This window comes from Procambarus clarkii, chromosome 18 (genome assembly GCF_040958095.1).
Source record: "Procambarus clarkii isolate CNS0578487 chromosome 18, FALCON_Pclarkii_2.0, whole genome shotgun sequence".
Classification (NCBI taxonomy): Eukaryota; Metazoa; Arthropoda; class Malacostraca; order Decapoda; family Cambaridae; genus Procambarus; species Procambarus clarkii.
Genome location: NC_091167.1, coordinates 28138181 through 28153930, shown reverse-complemented (window position 1 = coordinate 28153930; position 15750 = coordinate 28138181). Strand labels below are relative to the sequence as shown.

The following is a 15750-nucleotide window of genomic DNA, read 5'->3' as shown; positions in this document are numbered from 1 at the left end:
GTGTGTGTGTAATTACCAAAGTGTAGTTACAGGATGAGAGCTACACTCGTGGTGTCCCGTCTTCCCAGTACTCTTTGTCGTATAACGCTCTGAAACTACTGACGGTTTTGGCCTCCACCACCTTCTAGCCTAACTTGTTCCAATCGTCTGTTTGCAAAATATAAATTTCTAATATTTTTTTCGGCACCTTTGTTTCCTTAGCTTAAATTTGTGTTCTCTTGTTTTTTTTTTAAGTTGGTTTCTGGAATTCCTCTTTATCAATTTGGTCGATTCCTGTTAGTATTTTGTAAATGGTGATCATATCACCTTTTTTCTCCTGTCTTCTAGTTTAGGCATGTTTAACACTTCTGATATCTCCAAGTAACTCTTGTTTCTCACTTCCGGAAGCCATTGTGTAGCATGCCTTTGCACATGTGTGTGTATAGTGCATTCTCTATGCCTCCATCCACCAAATATGCAGCCCATTTGGCCTTTTTTCAAAGGTGCAGTCCAATTGGTCCTGTTTAGGAAGGTACAGTCACGATTGGCCTCCAAATGAGCAGCCACATTTTGCCGTTATCCAGAGGTGCAGCCACAACTGGCATTTATGTCAAAGTGCAGCCAAAAATGGTCTGTTTCCAATATGCAGGATACAGATGCTCTTTATCCAAAGATGCAGCTCCCATTGGCCAGAATCCAAAGATGCAGCCCCCATTGGCCAGAATCCAAAGATGCAGCCCCCATTGGCCAGAATCCAAAGATGCTGCCCCCTGTAACTGGCTATGCCAATATTGTGTAGCGGCCCTTCACGGTGTGTGTGTACGGGCGTGCGTGTCCCTGCAAGCATATTATATTACATATGACATGAATACACTGCTTATATATGAATATATATATATATAATAACATTATTAATATACTGCTTATATATTATCTGCTAGATTAAGGACCTGCCCGAAACGCTGTGCGTACTAGTGGCTTTACAAGAATGTAAATACTGTACTATCCAATGTATTCTCACAAACCCAATGTACCTTCTTGTATATATATAAATAAATAAATAAAATAAATAAATAAAATAAATAAATAAAATAAATAAATATATATATATATAAATAAATGATCGAGGTGAGGTCTTGGGCACATGTAGGGGAGAGAGTGTTTGTATTTTCATGTATTATACATATGCTGGCCCATCCTGAGAGGTGGGAAGGTTAGAGGAGCACGTATATGGACTCGTGTAGAAATTGAACCCCAATATTAGTTTAGCTAAGCAAGTTACAGCATTAAAAATCCTCAAGGACAATGGAGCGGACCTTTGTCAGCCGCCGGCTTCCTGTCACCTTCGAGGCCACCAGAGAGAGAGTGGCTCTCAAGTAAATTCAGGTATACAGCCAAAATGTCAAAATGTTTTATGTAATCTATATAAGTTCAAAGTATTTTTTAACTAACAAAAATAACCGTGCCAGAGGTGTCCTAAAATGCATGATAATAATTATAAACTGCTGGCTGACATCCTATATCCCGTGTTGTCTAGTGGCTAGGATACGCGGCTCTCACCCGCGAGGCCCGGGTTCGATTCCCGGCACGGGAAAATCTTTTTTGATTATTGTATCATCAGATTACTCATGTAGCTCTCTGAAATAACCTAGTAATTATAGCCTAGATAATAATCCTCAGAACGTAGAGAAAACGTGATTATTAGCTCAAAGTCAGTAGGCATATACTGAACTGGGTAGAGTGCTATATGTTTGGTGTAGTATGTACCGGGTGGCTACAAAGTACCACATTTGTCTATGTATTTTTTACTGTTTCAGAAAATGTAGCTATACAAATGATGTGAGACTTTGTGAACACCCTGTATGATAACACTCTCATTAACACATCTCTGTAATGATACGTTACCAGCAGATCTTTGTACTGAGAAATCCCTAACACCTCCCTATACTGAGACCATCACTAGTTCATCTCTATAATGAGACCATCACTAGTTCATCTCTATAATGAGACCATCACCAGCTCATCTCTATAATGAGACCATCACCAGCTCATCTCTATAATGAGACCATCACTAGTTCATCTATAATGAGACCATCACCAGCTCATCTCTATAATGAGACCATCACTAGTTCATCTATAATGAGACCATCACCAGCTCATCTCTATAATGAGACCATCACCAGCTCATCTCTATAATGAGACCATCACCAGCTCATCTCTATAATGAGACCATCACCAGCTCATCTCTATAATGAGACCATCACTAGTTCATCTATAATGAGACCATCACCAGCTCAACTCTATAATGAGAGTACAATCAACATCCAAAGGTTGAACGGTTTCTTGACGGCCCACTTATGTATTTGCGTTATTTAATGCATATAATGAGAGTGTACACAGCGCAGGCTGGAGAGTACTTTCTCTCAAGTAGCAGTCGCTCTCAGCCTCAGGCCTCTAGCTATGATTAGGCAGCACCTGTGATAGTATGGGTGGATATTTAATATTCTTATTCCTGGGAGGTAAGAAAAGGTTTGCGGTTTGGTATCTTGTGGTCTTTCTTGGTGTAGGGAAGTGCCACTGCTGTCTTCTTGGGGCTACTGAGTGGGGGAGTTGAGCCATTCTGACGCCTGGCGCACTTATCGCCTGGCGTCACAGGGAAGGTGATAGCTTGGTTCTCGGTTTTCTGTTTGGCTCTTGGGACGGAGAGACAGTGTCCGGCTGGGTCCAGAGGTGCCGGGAGTTGGCGGGTGTAGGTGGGCTCCTGGTGTGTCCCCCGGGTGTAGGTGGGCTCCTGGTGTGTCCCTTTGGGCGTAGTGGGCGTCTGGCTCTTGCTACACGGAAGGTCACTGGAAGACGTTTTGCGTTTTTGCCGAACGGGCTTTAATATAGGAGAGGTCATCGCCATTCTGCCTTTCAGTAACGAGTTTGTTCGACTACTCAGAGTTACAAGACGCCTTTATTGTCTAGGGGGTCGTTCAGTCGCGTGGTTCTCTGTGTGGGGCTTGTGTCTCTCTCCTTAGCGGACACCATATGTCGCCAAGCATCTGCCTCATAGCGTGTTCATCTGCCGTAAGAGACTCAGTAGTCTTCCGCTTACAGGCGTCAGTTATCCGCAAGGTTTTGTGTTTTCTCATCACAGGAACTTTAGGGCACATCTGGCGCAAGTATCCTCGCGGCCCATAATCACCAGCAACGTGTTTCAATTTAAAATTCAGCTGTAAAACTTCCCCAGAACAATGAGGGGGGGGGGGAGGAGCCTCATTGACAAGCCACCGGCTTCCTGTTCCTATCGAGGCCACCAGAGATGGTGTCTCAGTAAAAATTTGGTAAAACGTTATATAAAAAGTTGCGGCAAATAACAAAAAACAAGTTTTATGTATAGATTTTCTGGAGAAGTATTTGTGGAAGATTTTATCTACTCGTTCCTTCGATAGCTCAGTTGGTAGAGCGGTGGACTGTAGTTGGTACTGAGGCAGACATCCATAGGTCACTGGTTCGAATCCGGTTCGAAGGATAGTGTTTATTGTTCAAACTGCCATTTTCTGGCAATATCTCCAAAGTAATCACGATTAATAGATGTTAAACATAGATACATAATAAAAATGCAATCTGTACAGCACTGTTCATTCTGTTTCTAATACTGTCGATACATTACCCAGCATAAAACACTTGCCCCGAGTGAGGATCGAACTCACGACCTTGAGATTATGAGACTCACGCGCTGCCTACTGCGCCATCGAGGCTTGAGTGATATGTCTATTTTGCTGAGAATTGAAATGTATGGTACAGTCTGCCGGCACTTTATTCATTGTATTTTCCTATATATTAGATATGTAGTTGCCTGTATGTTGCGCCTCAGCCCTTGTACATAATTAATCTTATTCTTAACGGCTTCGACCAAACCGTCAAAATTACTGACTTAGTAAAGATAAAAAGCAGCGTAATACTTACGTGTTCCTGGTGTGTTAGGGGTGTCGATAATACCTGTCGGTCTCGGTAAGTTAGGTAGGTTGCTTGGGAGTGGCAAATTTCAATTGCTTGCTTTATTATGCACCCTATACCCATCCCGTGAGCGGTAGTGGAAAGAGTTAAAGAGGCACATTAATGGTTCAGGAACTGAACCCTCTAGTTCGTTTAGCTCAGCAAATGACAATCTTGTGAAGATATTTATATACACACACACACACATATATATATATATATATATATATATATATATATATATATATATATATATATATATATATATATATATATATATATATATATATATAATTGACGATCAAAAAACACTGATCATTTTATGCGGAAAATCCACAGAGAAATATGAAATGAGGAACACCTCATTTCATATTTCTCTGGATTTTCCGCATATATATATATATATATATATATATATATATATATATATATATATATATATATATATATATATATATATATATATATATATATATATATATATATATATGTCGTACCTAGTAGCCAGAACGTCGTACTCGGCCTACTATGCATGGCCGGATTTGCCTAATAAGCCAAGTTTTCCTGAATTAATTTATTTTCTCTAATTTTTTTCTTATGAAATGATAAAGCTACCCATTTCATTATGTATAAGGTCAATTTTTTTATTGGAGTTAAAATTAACGTAGATATATGACCGAACCTAACCAACCCTACCTAACCTAACCTATCCTATCTTTATAGGTTAGGTTAGGTTAGGTAACCGAAAAAGTTAGGTTAGGTTAGGTTAGGTAGGTTAGGTAGTCGAAAAACAATTATTTCATGAAAACTTGGCTTATTAGGCAAATCGGGCCTTGCATAGTAGGCTGAGAAGTGCGTTCTGGCTACTAGGTACGACATATATATATATAAATATATATATATATATATATATATATATATATATATATATATATATATATATATATATATATATTATATAGGGGGGTACCACCACTGGTGTATATATATATATATATATATATATATGTATATATATATATTTATTTATTTATTTTCAAGTCACTGTGACGTCACTGGCCAAAACGCCAGGCCCCGTACGATCACTTGAACTCTCATTATAATGTTCGTTGTATTTCTTAATTTCTTTATTGATAGTGGATGTACTAATATCATCTCCCGTGTTGTCTAGTGGCTAGGATACGCGGCTCTCACCCGCGAGGCCCGGGTTCGATTCCCGGCACGGGAAACTTTATGCTAATTCGCTTGTACTTTATACAAATGAAATGTATATAATTAAAGTATAAACTGTGTAGACTAAACATCATAAACAACAAGTGTTCAGTTACCACTGTAATATGTAATATAATGGATACACAGAAGAGAAGTTCAGATGCTGAAAAGATGTAGGTAAATACTGGTTTGGATAGCGGGCTGTTGATAGTTTAGTTAATGGTCTGGCGATATGGGACAGGCATAGGCTGGTCCGGGTAGGCCTAAGTTAAATGTTTTAAGAAATATACACAATTATGAACACCCTTTGGCCATTTTCATGGTGTCGTTCATAGAGTTAACAGTCAAATATGACGCGTGATTAACGTGGAGTTTAACACTGACAGTCCGCCCTCACATTCTGAGAGATGGAAGAGAGAAGAACAGCAATTTGAGACACACATACAGTTATGTCATGGCTCAGTATTTCCATTGCTCCATTGCTAGCCAGACTATTAATTAGTCCAGTGCTCCTACTAAAAACTCACAGATATCATCAACTATTGCAGACGATAACCCTTCAAATCTCAAAATAAAGGAATTGACGACATTTCTGTCCGTCTTTGTCCATTATCAAGTCTTGTCATGAACACAAAATGGTAGAGACAGTCAGTTTATAAAGTAAGAGAGTGAGAGAGGTGACTAGGTTTAAGGATAGGAGTAAGGTAAGAAAGGGTAGAGGTATGGGAGTGAGGTAAAGTCTGCATATAATAAACCTTCAGGTAGACAATGGAAACATTGATAGTAAAAGTAAGGTAAAGTTCCTAGGCCTGTGTATAGACAAGAGACTTATCGTCAGTTCACACATACAACGTTTAGGTTCAAAAGAAAGTCTCTTAAAACTGCTGATATACTTTACAAATTATCAGGTAATACATTCTCATACAGTATTTATCCACCATTTAATTTGTATGCTGTATCTGTGTATGGGGTTCAACCACCTCAAACTGCCTCAAACCCAGCAAATAATCAACAATCAGAAATATAACATTCTAAACATGGACTCATTCCAAAATATTCGATTGTGGTATTTATACTTCACATGTTCCCTACTCTGCTCTCCTCTCATTATACTACTCGCTAATCTATCCCTATCTTACATACGGTATCTATCCATGGGGTTCAACTACTGCAAATTACCTCAAGCCCATCATCACCCAGCAAAAGTCTGCTATCAGAACAATAACAAACTCTGTTTTCAGACAACACACAGCCCCTCTGTTTAAATCCCTAAATATGCTAAACATAAACTCACTCCACACATTATCTTGTGCCATTTACGTGTACAAAACATTGTTCCTAAATGCTAATCCTGATCTGAAACTCCTCCTTGACAGATGTAATAGAACCCATGATCACCACACCAGAAATAAATACCTCTTTGGTGTCCCCAGTTTCAAATTAAATCTGTGCAAACACTCTATGAAAATAAATGGATCCTAGTCTATGGAACTCACTTCCCTAACGAATTAAAAAACTGTCCTAGCTGTGCCTTATTCAAAAGTAAAATCAAAAGTAACCTAAGTTGGACGGACGTAGGTTCGCCTACTTAGGATCGATTCGGACGTAGGTTCGAATCCTCGTCACGGCCCTTGTGGATTTGTTCATTTGATGCATCACGCTATTGTGATTTCTGTGTGTAAAAAGTAACCTAATTTCATCCTCGTAGTTTCCTACTTTGTGCTTCAAACTCACACTGTATCTTGTGCTACCCTCTCCCCAAATATTAGTGTCTAAGACAGGCAACATTGTAATCACTCCCATCAACTTATATCATAGTTATTAAGTTGAACGCAAATTTTGCTACAATGTACCTATTAATAATTATCTGTTAGATTAGGGACTTGCCAGAAACGCTGTGCATATTAGTGGCTTTGCAAGAATGTAAACACCCCCATGTTATGTACTCTCACAAACCCAATATACCATCTTGTATATATAAATCTATAAAATAAATATAAAATATAGTAATTATGCTAAATACAATATTTCTTAATTTCTTATTATATACCTGTCACTAAATTTATTTCTTGCCCAAGATTGACAGATTTATCTCGTAACTTAAACATTCATTACAAGTTTTGTGTTATATTTAAGACTTGTTTGAAACGCTAATGCCTGGCTGTGAGAATACTTCATTTGATCACCAAAATATGTGCATTCACAACCCATTGTACCTTCTAGGAAAATATATAATAATAATAATAATAATAATAATAATAATAATAATAATTATTATTATTATGATTATTATTATTATTATTATAGAAGGGAGTACCAGGTACCAGGCTGTGACTCATACGTCAGGGTGCGAGCAGCCGCGTCCAACAGCCTGGTTGATCAGTCCAGCAACCAGGAGGCCTGGTCGACGACCGGGCCGCGGGGACGCTAAGCTCCGGAAGCACCTCAAGGTAACCACCTCTGGCTGGAAGAAGGGGACCCTTAACCTCGGAGGAAACCCCACATAACGCATTAGAGGGAATGTTTGGGTTATTATTATTATTTATTACGTTCCCTCCTCCCTCGCGCCAGATCAACACACACATAAAACTCTTGAGACAACCTCTGTGGCGCGGGTTCGATTCCCGCACGAGGCAGAAACAAATGGGCAAAGTTTCTTTCACCCTGAATGCCCCTGTTACCTAGCAGTAAATAGGTACCTGGGAGTTAGTTAGCTGTCACGGGCTGCTTCCTGGGGGTGGAGGCCTGGTCGAGGACCGGGCCGCGGGGACACTAAAGCCCCGAAATCATCTCAAGATAACCTCAAGATAACCTGGAGACATGTAATGACTTAAAGAGAGCATCCCTAAACTAGCCTACACTAGCCGGGCTTAGAACGATATGTAGATTGGATATATTAAAAGGTTTCCCGTGCCGGGAATCGAACCCGGGCCTCGCGGGTGAGAGCCGCGTATCCTAGCCACTAGACAACACGGGATATGGGAACCGTCTTCTGATTTTCATTTAATATTATCTTAATTTTCTGCCTTAGTATGTACGGGTAGTGTGCATGTACGGGTAGTGTGCATGTACGGGTAGTGTGCATGTACGGGTAGTGTGCATGTACGGGTAGTGTGCATGTACGGGTAGTGTGCATGTACGGGTAGTGTGCATGTACGGGTAGTGTGCATGTACGGGTAGTGTGCATGTACGGGTAGTGTGCATGTACGGGTAGTGTGCATGTACGGGTAGTGTGCATGTACGGGTAGTGTGCATGTACGGGTAGTGTGCATGTACGGGTAGTGTGCATGTACGGGTAGTGTGCATGTACGGGTAGTGTGCATGTACGGGTAGTGTGCATGTACGGGTAGTGTGCATGTACGGGTAGTGTGCATGTACGGGTAGTGTGCATGTACGGGTAGTGTGCATGTACGGGTAGTGTGCATGTACGGGTAGTGTGCATGTACGGGTAGTGTGCATGTACGGGTAGTGTGCATGTACGGGTAGTGTGCATGTACGGGTAGTGTGCATGTACGGGTAGTGTGCATGTACGGGTAGTGTGCATGTACGGGTAGTGTGCATGTACGGGTAGTGTGCATGTACGGGTAGTGTGCATGTACGGGTAAACCTATGTTGTGTTTACTTGCCCATTATCTCGGCGGTAACTTCCTGCTTATGTTTCATTGTCAAAGACCACACACACGTGCGTGTGTGTGTGTGTGTGTGTGTGTGTGTGTGCGTGTGTGTGTGTGTGTGTGTGTGTGTGTGTGTGTGTGTGTGTGTGTGTGTGTGTGTGCGTGTGTGTGTGTGTGTGTGTGTGTGTGTGTGTGTGTGTGTGTGTGTGTGTGTGTGCGTGTGTGTGTGTGTGTGTGTGTGTGTGTGTGTGTGTGTGTGCGTGTGTGTGTGTGTGTGTGTGTGTGTGTGTGTGTGTGTGTGTGTGTGTGCGTGTGTGTGTGTGTGTGTGTGTGTGTGTGTGTGTGTGTGTGTGCGTGTGTGTGTGTGTGTGTGTGTGTGTGTGCGTGTGTGTGTGTGTGTGTGTGTGTGTGTGTGTGTGTGTGTGTGTGCGTGTGTGTGTGTGTGTGTGTGTGTGTGTGTGTGTGTGTGTGTGTGTGTGCGTGTGTGTGTGTGTGTGTGTGTGTGTGTGTGTGTGTGTGTGTGTGTGCGTGTGTGTGTGTGCGTGTGTGTGTGTGTGTGTGTGTGTGTGTGTGTGTGTGTGTGTGTGTGTGTGCGTGTGTGTGTGTGCGTGTGTGTGTGTGTGTGTGTGCGTGTGTGTGTGTGTGTGTGTGTGTGTGTGTGTGTGTGTGTGTGTGTGTGTGTGTGTGTGCGTGTGTGTGTGTGTGTGTGTGTGGTAAGAGAAACACTCACAAAAACAAAAATTATCTGAATGCTGCCTATTTTCTTCTCTGAGGCTATAGCCCGGTCTCTTCCAAAATACATATATATATATATATATATATATATATATATATATATATATATATATATATATATATATATATATATAAATGATGAGTAGAGAAAACAAACGAGGAAGACGAACCTCACATACTTAGAGGAAGAGAGAGGATTACGCTGCTAATTGACCACTTCCGCTCCTCAAGACGTCCTTGAGACGAGCGTCTCCTCGGCCACTCAACATTCATCTGGGAGACTGCCAACATCCTAATACAAAAATCACTCAATTCGTGAAATTGAGCAATTAATATGTTGTATGAGATAAATTTATAGGAGATACACCTAATCTCCTCGCAGGTATGGGTGTGGTTGTGCACCTTGTGTGTGTGTGTGTGTGTGGTTGTGCACCTTGTGTGTGTGTGTGTGTGTGAGGTTGTGCACCTTGTGTGTGTGTGTGTGAGGTTGTGCACCTTGTGTGTGTGTGTGTGAGGTTGTGCACCTTGTGTGTGTGTGTGTGTGAGGTTGTGCACCTTGTGTGTGTGTGTGTGTGTGAGGTTGTGCACCTTGTGTGTGTGTGTGTGTGTGAGGTTGTGCACCTTGTGTGTGTGTGTGTGTGAGGTTGTGCACCTTGTGTGTGTGTGTGTGTGAGGTTGTGCACCTTGTGTGTGTGTGTGTGTGAGGTTGTGCACCTTGTGTGTGTGTGTGTGTGTGTGAGGTTGTGCACCTTGTGTGTGTGTGTGTGTGTGTGAGGTTGTGCACCTTGTGTGTGTGTGTGTGTGAGGTTGTGCACCTTGTGTGTGTGTGTGTGTGAGGTTGTGCACCTTGTGTGTGTGTGTGTGTGAGGTTGTTCACCTTGTGTGTGTGTGTGTGTGAGGCTTGTGCACCTTGTGTGTGTGTGTGTGTGAGGTTGTGCACCTTGTGTGTGTGTGTGTGTGAGGTTGTGCACCTTGTGTGTGTGTGTGTGTGAGGTTGTGCACCTTGTGTGTGTGTGTGTGTGAGGATTGTGCACCTTGTGTGTGTGTGTGTGTGTGAGGTTGTGCACCTTGTGTGTGTGTGTGTGAGGTTGTGCACCTTGTGTGTGTGTGTGTGTGAGGTTGTGCACCTTGTGTGTGTGTGTGTGAGGTTGTGCACCTTGTGTGTGTGTGTGTGTGTGAGGTTGTGCACCTTGTGTGTGTGGGGGGTGTTGTTGTGCACCTTGTGTGTGTGTGGGTGTGGTTGAGGACCTGAGAGATGTGAGACAATAACGAGGTGTGATGTTACAGAGATGTGCACAAGGGAGGTGAACGCCTTGGCCCAGGCCGGACTCATCGTGATGAGTGAGGTGGATGTGAGACCTACCCAGCCCGGCCGACTGATGGCCAGGTACTGCGTCTCCTTCAACACCATGAACACCTTCATCCAGGTCAGTATGTCACCCGTCAACCCGTCACCCGTACACCTCACATCCTCCCCTCATAATGCTTCTCATGCTCAGTGTTATGTATGGTCACGTGATGTCCTACCCCTCATCCCTCATAAAGGCTCACGTGAGGTTTCTCTGTGCTTAATCTTTTAATCGATTACACTATTACTACTTACATAGGTAAGTATAAAGCTTTACGTTAAGTTTATTGAGGTTTTAATATAATTCAAGTAACGACTTACGTTGTAACGGTCTTCTCTTTAAGAGTGTATCTTATTAAACATATAATTTATGTATTCTTCAATTATTAATACTTAAAGTAGTTCCTATATTTTACATTAAGTAAATCAACAACTTTCTTCTACAGCTGAAGGGAGATGAGAGTCTGAAGGAGTTGGTGGAGGCGGTATCTGGCTGTAGGGAGTTCTGGGATATCAAGGTATGACTAGTGCTGGCTGTAGGGAGTTTTGGGACATCAAGGTATGACTAGTGCTGGCTGTCGGAAGTTATGGGACATTAAGGTATGACTAGTGTCTGGCTGTCGGGAGTTTTGGGACATCAAGGTATGACTTGTGTCTGGCTGTCGGAAGTTCTGTGATGTAGTGTCTCGCTGTTTAAAGGTAAGCAAAGCAGGCCTCCAAATGCATAAACGTACACTGGGCTGTAGCTACCATGTTTTATAAGCACTTGATAAGTTCTTTAGTCTGTGTTTACATGGTCACTCAAGAAAGTAATACCAGTGCTGCAAGCACTTTATATCATATATTCAAAATAATGTACACAACACAAACATTGAAAGAAGGATTATAAGTTATACTTGTAATTAAATTATTGTACACCTGTGTACCATAATGCACTATTGTATTATTGTATTGTGTAAGTATAAATACGAGCGTTTATATGTACACAACAAATATCCCCACTTAACCGTTTCCTTGGCTGGCCTATTTTTGCTCAAGTTTCAACTCTTCTAAACTAACATTTTGAGGTTTACTTATATGTTAATGCTGCATGCGTGGTGCAGCATTATAATTATACCATGCATGGTGTAATTATATACCACGCATGATGTAATTATATTCTTCGCTTGATATCTCTCAAATTGTATTTGTTTACAATACTTGTACAGGTACGGGCGTCTGAGAAGCGAGTACTGAACGAGATGAACAAGAGTCAGACCTCATCTATACGCTTCCCCATCAAGGGCAGGATCAAGACCAGGGAGCAGAAGATCAACTGGTTCGTACACACACACACACACACACACACACACACACACACACACACACACACACACACACACACACACACACACACACACACACACACACACACACATACACACACACACACACACACACACACACACACACGCACGCACGCACGCACGCACACGCACGCACACACACACACACACACACACACACACACACACACACACACACACACATATATATATATCTGTGTCTTTATCAACTCAGTTGTAATATAAAAGAAGGTTTTTAAATATATCAACACCAAACATAATTCGAAATATTTAAGTATAAAATGTGTGTTTCACTGAGAGTTTCAAGTGAAGGCTATATATGTAGAATGAGTTTGGGTGGATGTAAATAGGAGCTGCCTCGTCTGGGCCAATGGGGGCTTTTCTGTGGCTTTCTTCATACCATGCCATGTATGGTATTCTTATGTTCAGTAGGTGAATAATTTTGGTATCAGGTTGTGTTGGAATAAAGTGTTAATTATTTTTAAAGTTATAACTTTATATTGGTTGTTAATCGAGATCTTAATTGTCATTTTGTTGTTAAGAATAAGTGAAATATTATGGGATAAAAACTCACACTTGGGTATATATGTGAAATTGATGTAAGAGATTTGCACTAAGTCTTTCGCAGTCTCCTGAGTGCCTTGTCAAGTCTGAGTGTGTGATTAGGACGAGACTTACATCTCAACGTCATTAGACGTTGAGATGTAAGTCTGGTCCTCACCACACACTCAGACCTCGACAAAGCACTCAGGAGACTGCGAAAGACTTGGTGTAAATCCCTTACATCAATTTCACACATATACCCCAGTGTGGGCGTTTATCCTACGTTACTATGTCTGTGAGAAGACATTACTAAAGTGTAACATTGTTGTGTTGGTCAGCCTGGTGCAGGCGACGCTGGGGAGCCAGAACATCGTGGACCCCGGCCTGAGTCAGGAAGCCACCAAGATCATGCGCAACGGCCAGCGCATCACTAAGTGTACGTCTCTAAGAGTACAGAGGTGAGGACATACTCTGTCCTCACCTCTCTACTCCTCACCTGCTTCTCTCTATGCGCGCCCTCACCGCTCATGTCTGTCATATGTGGGGAGGGTTTTCATTTACCATATATTGCTCGAATGCACTTGCTAGAGAAGCACCTCTTACATTTATGTAGGCTACATGCACTCACTCGAGGAGAAACTCTCACAGTCCTGTAGGCTACATGCACTCACTCGAGGAGCTCCTCTCACAGTCCTGTGGATTACATGCACTCACTCGAGGAGGAACTCTCACATTACTATGGACTACATGCACTCACTCGAGTATAATTAAGCGCCAGAGACACCAACCCATCTATATGTCACGTTGTGTTACCCTGAACGCCATATACCCATCAATTATACCATTAGATGGAATACCCATTACTAATAGAATGCATCAATAGATTTAGTGAGCAGAATTTTGTGGGTCAGAATTAGCAACACAGAACTCCATCAATTAACAACACAACACAGACGTTCCTTGCCACTGAAATCAAAGCATCTGAAAGATAGACACAACAATTGTTTATCCTGATGGTATACTAAGATCTCCGCGGAGTACTGATCGACTGGGAACTACGCAAGTAATATACATTAATATATCCCATTATACAGTAATATACATGTGACAAATGCCGAATTTACCCTTAAACATTCTTAGTCTTATGTTGCTTTTTACTCTCTGTGCCGCGTTCTTATTTTCCGTCTTCCGAAAATATTAAGAATATGTATTAGGAAATCAACGATTATTTACCGTAGTATATGTTTAGTGATTTGCACGTTTTCTATGACTTCGTTACGAAATACGTTTTCTTTTTTAAATATAAGTAGCAGCGTTTTCTATCGATTAATATACACTGAGTATCGTGCTCTTAAATAGCTGACTATTGCAGTCTTGAGTAACTAAAGTATATATATCTTGATAATAATAATACAATTCATTTTGCAGACCCCATGTCCATATGTTATACAAGATACATTTGCACATGCATACCAATATAGTATATAAAAATACAACTGTAAATATACAAATAAAAAAAAAGTTATGCTGTACGTATTGAAGTGGGTATTAACACATAATATATTTTATAAGAAACTAAATCAGATAATCCAGTTTTGAGTTTTTTTGTTTAGTTTACTGACTGTGCACCCCTCCCCCCCTCATGCCCATCTTTTGAGCAGTGGAGAAAGGTTACAGAGGTACATAATGAGTATGGAACTGTAACCTCCCCCCCCCCACCCACCCCAAATTTGTTTACCCAAGTTACAGCACTGATGTACTAGTTACACAATTTGCTAACATAAATCAGCCATATCATCAAAGTCTGGCAAAGTAACATGATTGGGACCTGTGGATACCCTGACACAAAGAGTGAGAGAGTTTACCTGTTGAGTACCGCATCTCGTCTTACATACGCTCAGAGTTTACCGTAGTTTACACCCATGTTCTTTACTGAGTACAAATACAAAATACAAATATAAATATTTATTCAGGTAAAGTACATACATACAAGGTGAGATACAAAAGTTGATGGGTTTATAGATAGAGCTAGTACATACAATGCCTAAAGCCACTATTACGCAAAGCGTTTCGGGCAGGTTATACTTGCAGTAAGCCATTCCGGTGACTTTCATGACCCTTCTGAAGTTGATAGACCTAGCTAAAGCCTAGAGCCAAACTCCAAATTAAACCAAATGGTGCATGGTACAGACGCCTGTACCAAGCCTTGGTACAGACGCCTGTACCAAGCCTTGGTACAGACGCCTGTACCAAGCCTTGGTACAGGCGCCTGCTCTCCTAATAATTGGGAGATAATAACAAGTAACTTCAAGACACACAAACGTCACGTTACTAAATAAGTACTAAAGATGATTGGCATCATTTGAAAATGAGAACGTGTGCTCCCACTGCTCTTCTCACGCCGTATTGCATACTCTGACATCTCACTTACCGTATGTGTGTGTGTATGGGCCGCAATTAAGTCCGATTTTCTGGTAATGACTGGTTGATACCTGGTTGATGGGGTTCTGGGAGTTCTTCTACTCCCCAAGCCCGGCTCGAGGCCAGGCTCGACTTCTGAGAGTTTGGTCCACTAGGCTGTTGCTTGGAGCGGCCCGCAGGCCCACATACCCACCACAGCCCGGTTGGTCCGGCACTCCTTGGAGAAATAAATCTAGTTTCCTTTTGAAGATTGCTTCAGTAACTTACCAGTGTTTACAGATATGGCGATTTGTTGTTTTAGCTTTAGCTACTCAGACTGAAATGTCCCTTAGCACGGGCTATAGTGAGCCAGTAAGACTACATCACCTTGCCGAGTTCCATACCTGTCCTGACCATAGAAATTACCTATTATTACGCAACTTGTCATGGGTTTTCGGGGTCTTTGGCCACTTCTTAATTCTCTTGAATGTGAAGTAATCATTTTAATGTGAATGTTTCTTAATAATTTCATTTGATAGTCCAAAGTCAAAGTCTGTATTTACTTTCTTACAAGCTTAATTGTCCAGTCGAT

The 15750-nt window shown here is 41.5% G+C and overlaps 1 protein-coding gene and 5 non-coding genes across 6 annotated transcripts in view; 4 read left to right on the top strand and 2 right to left on the bottom strand.

The window, feature by feature from the left end:
- LOC123754561 (uncharacterized) overlaps nt 1-15750 on the top strand; it is a 125096-nt gene that overhangs the window by 86335 nt on the left and 23011 nt on the right. Inside the window, 4 exon segments of the mRNA XM_069326762.1 lie at nt 10809-10948; nt 11316-11387; nt 12078-12187; nt 13097-13194. Coding sequence (XP_069182863.1) covers nt 10809-10948; nt 11316-11387; nt 12078-12187; nt 13097-13194 — 420 coding nt within the window.
- TRNAE-CUC (transfer RNA glutamic acid (anticodon CUC)) lies at nt 1502-1573 on the top strand. Its single transcript has one exon. It is a non-coding gene; the product is annotated as a tRNA-Glu (tRNA).
- TRNAY-GUA (transfer RNA tyrosine (anticodon GUA)) lies at nt 3404-3493 on the top strand. The gene is given in 2 exon segments: nt 3404-3440; nt 3458-3493. It is a non-coding gene; the product is annotated as a tRNA-Tyr (tRNA).
- On the bottom strand, nt 3650-3722 carry TRNAM-CAU (transfer RNA methionine (anticodon CAU)). Its single transcript has one exon. It is a non-coding gene; the product is annotated as a tRNA-Met (tRNA).
- Nucleotides 5117-5188, top strand: TRNAE-CUC (transfer RNA glutamic acid (anticodon CUC)). Its single transcript has one exon. It is a non-coding gene; the product is annotated as a tRNA-Glu (tRNA).
- On the bottom strand, nt 8078-8149 carry TRNAE-CUC (transfer RNA glutamic acid (anticodon CUC)). Its single transcript has one exon. It is a non-coding gene; the product is annotated as a tRNA-Glu (tRNA).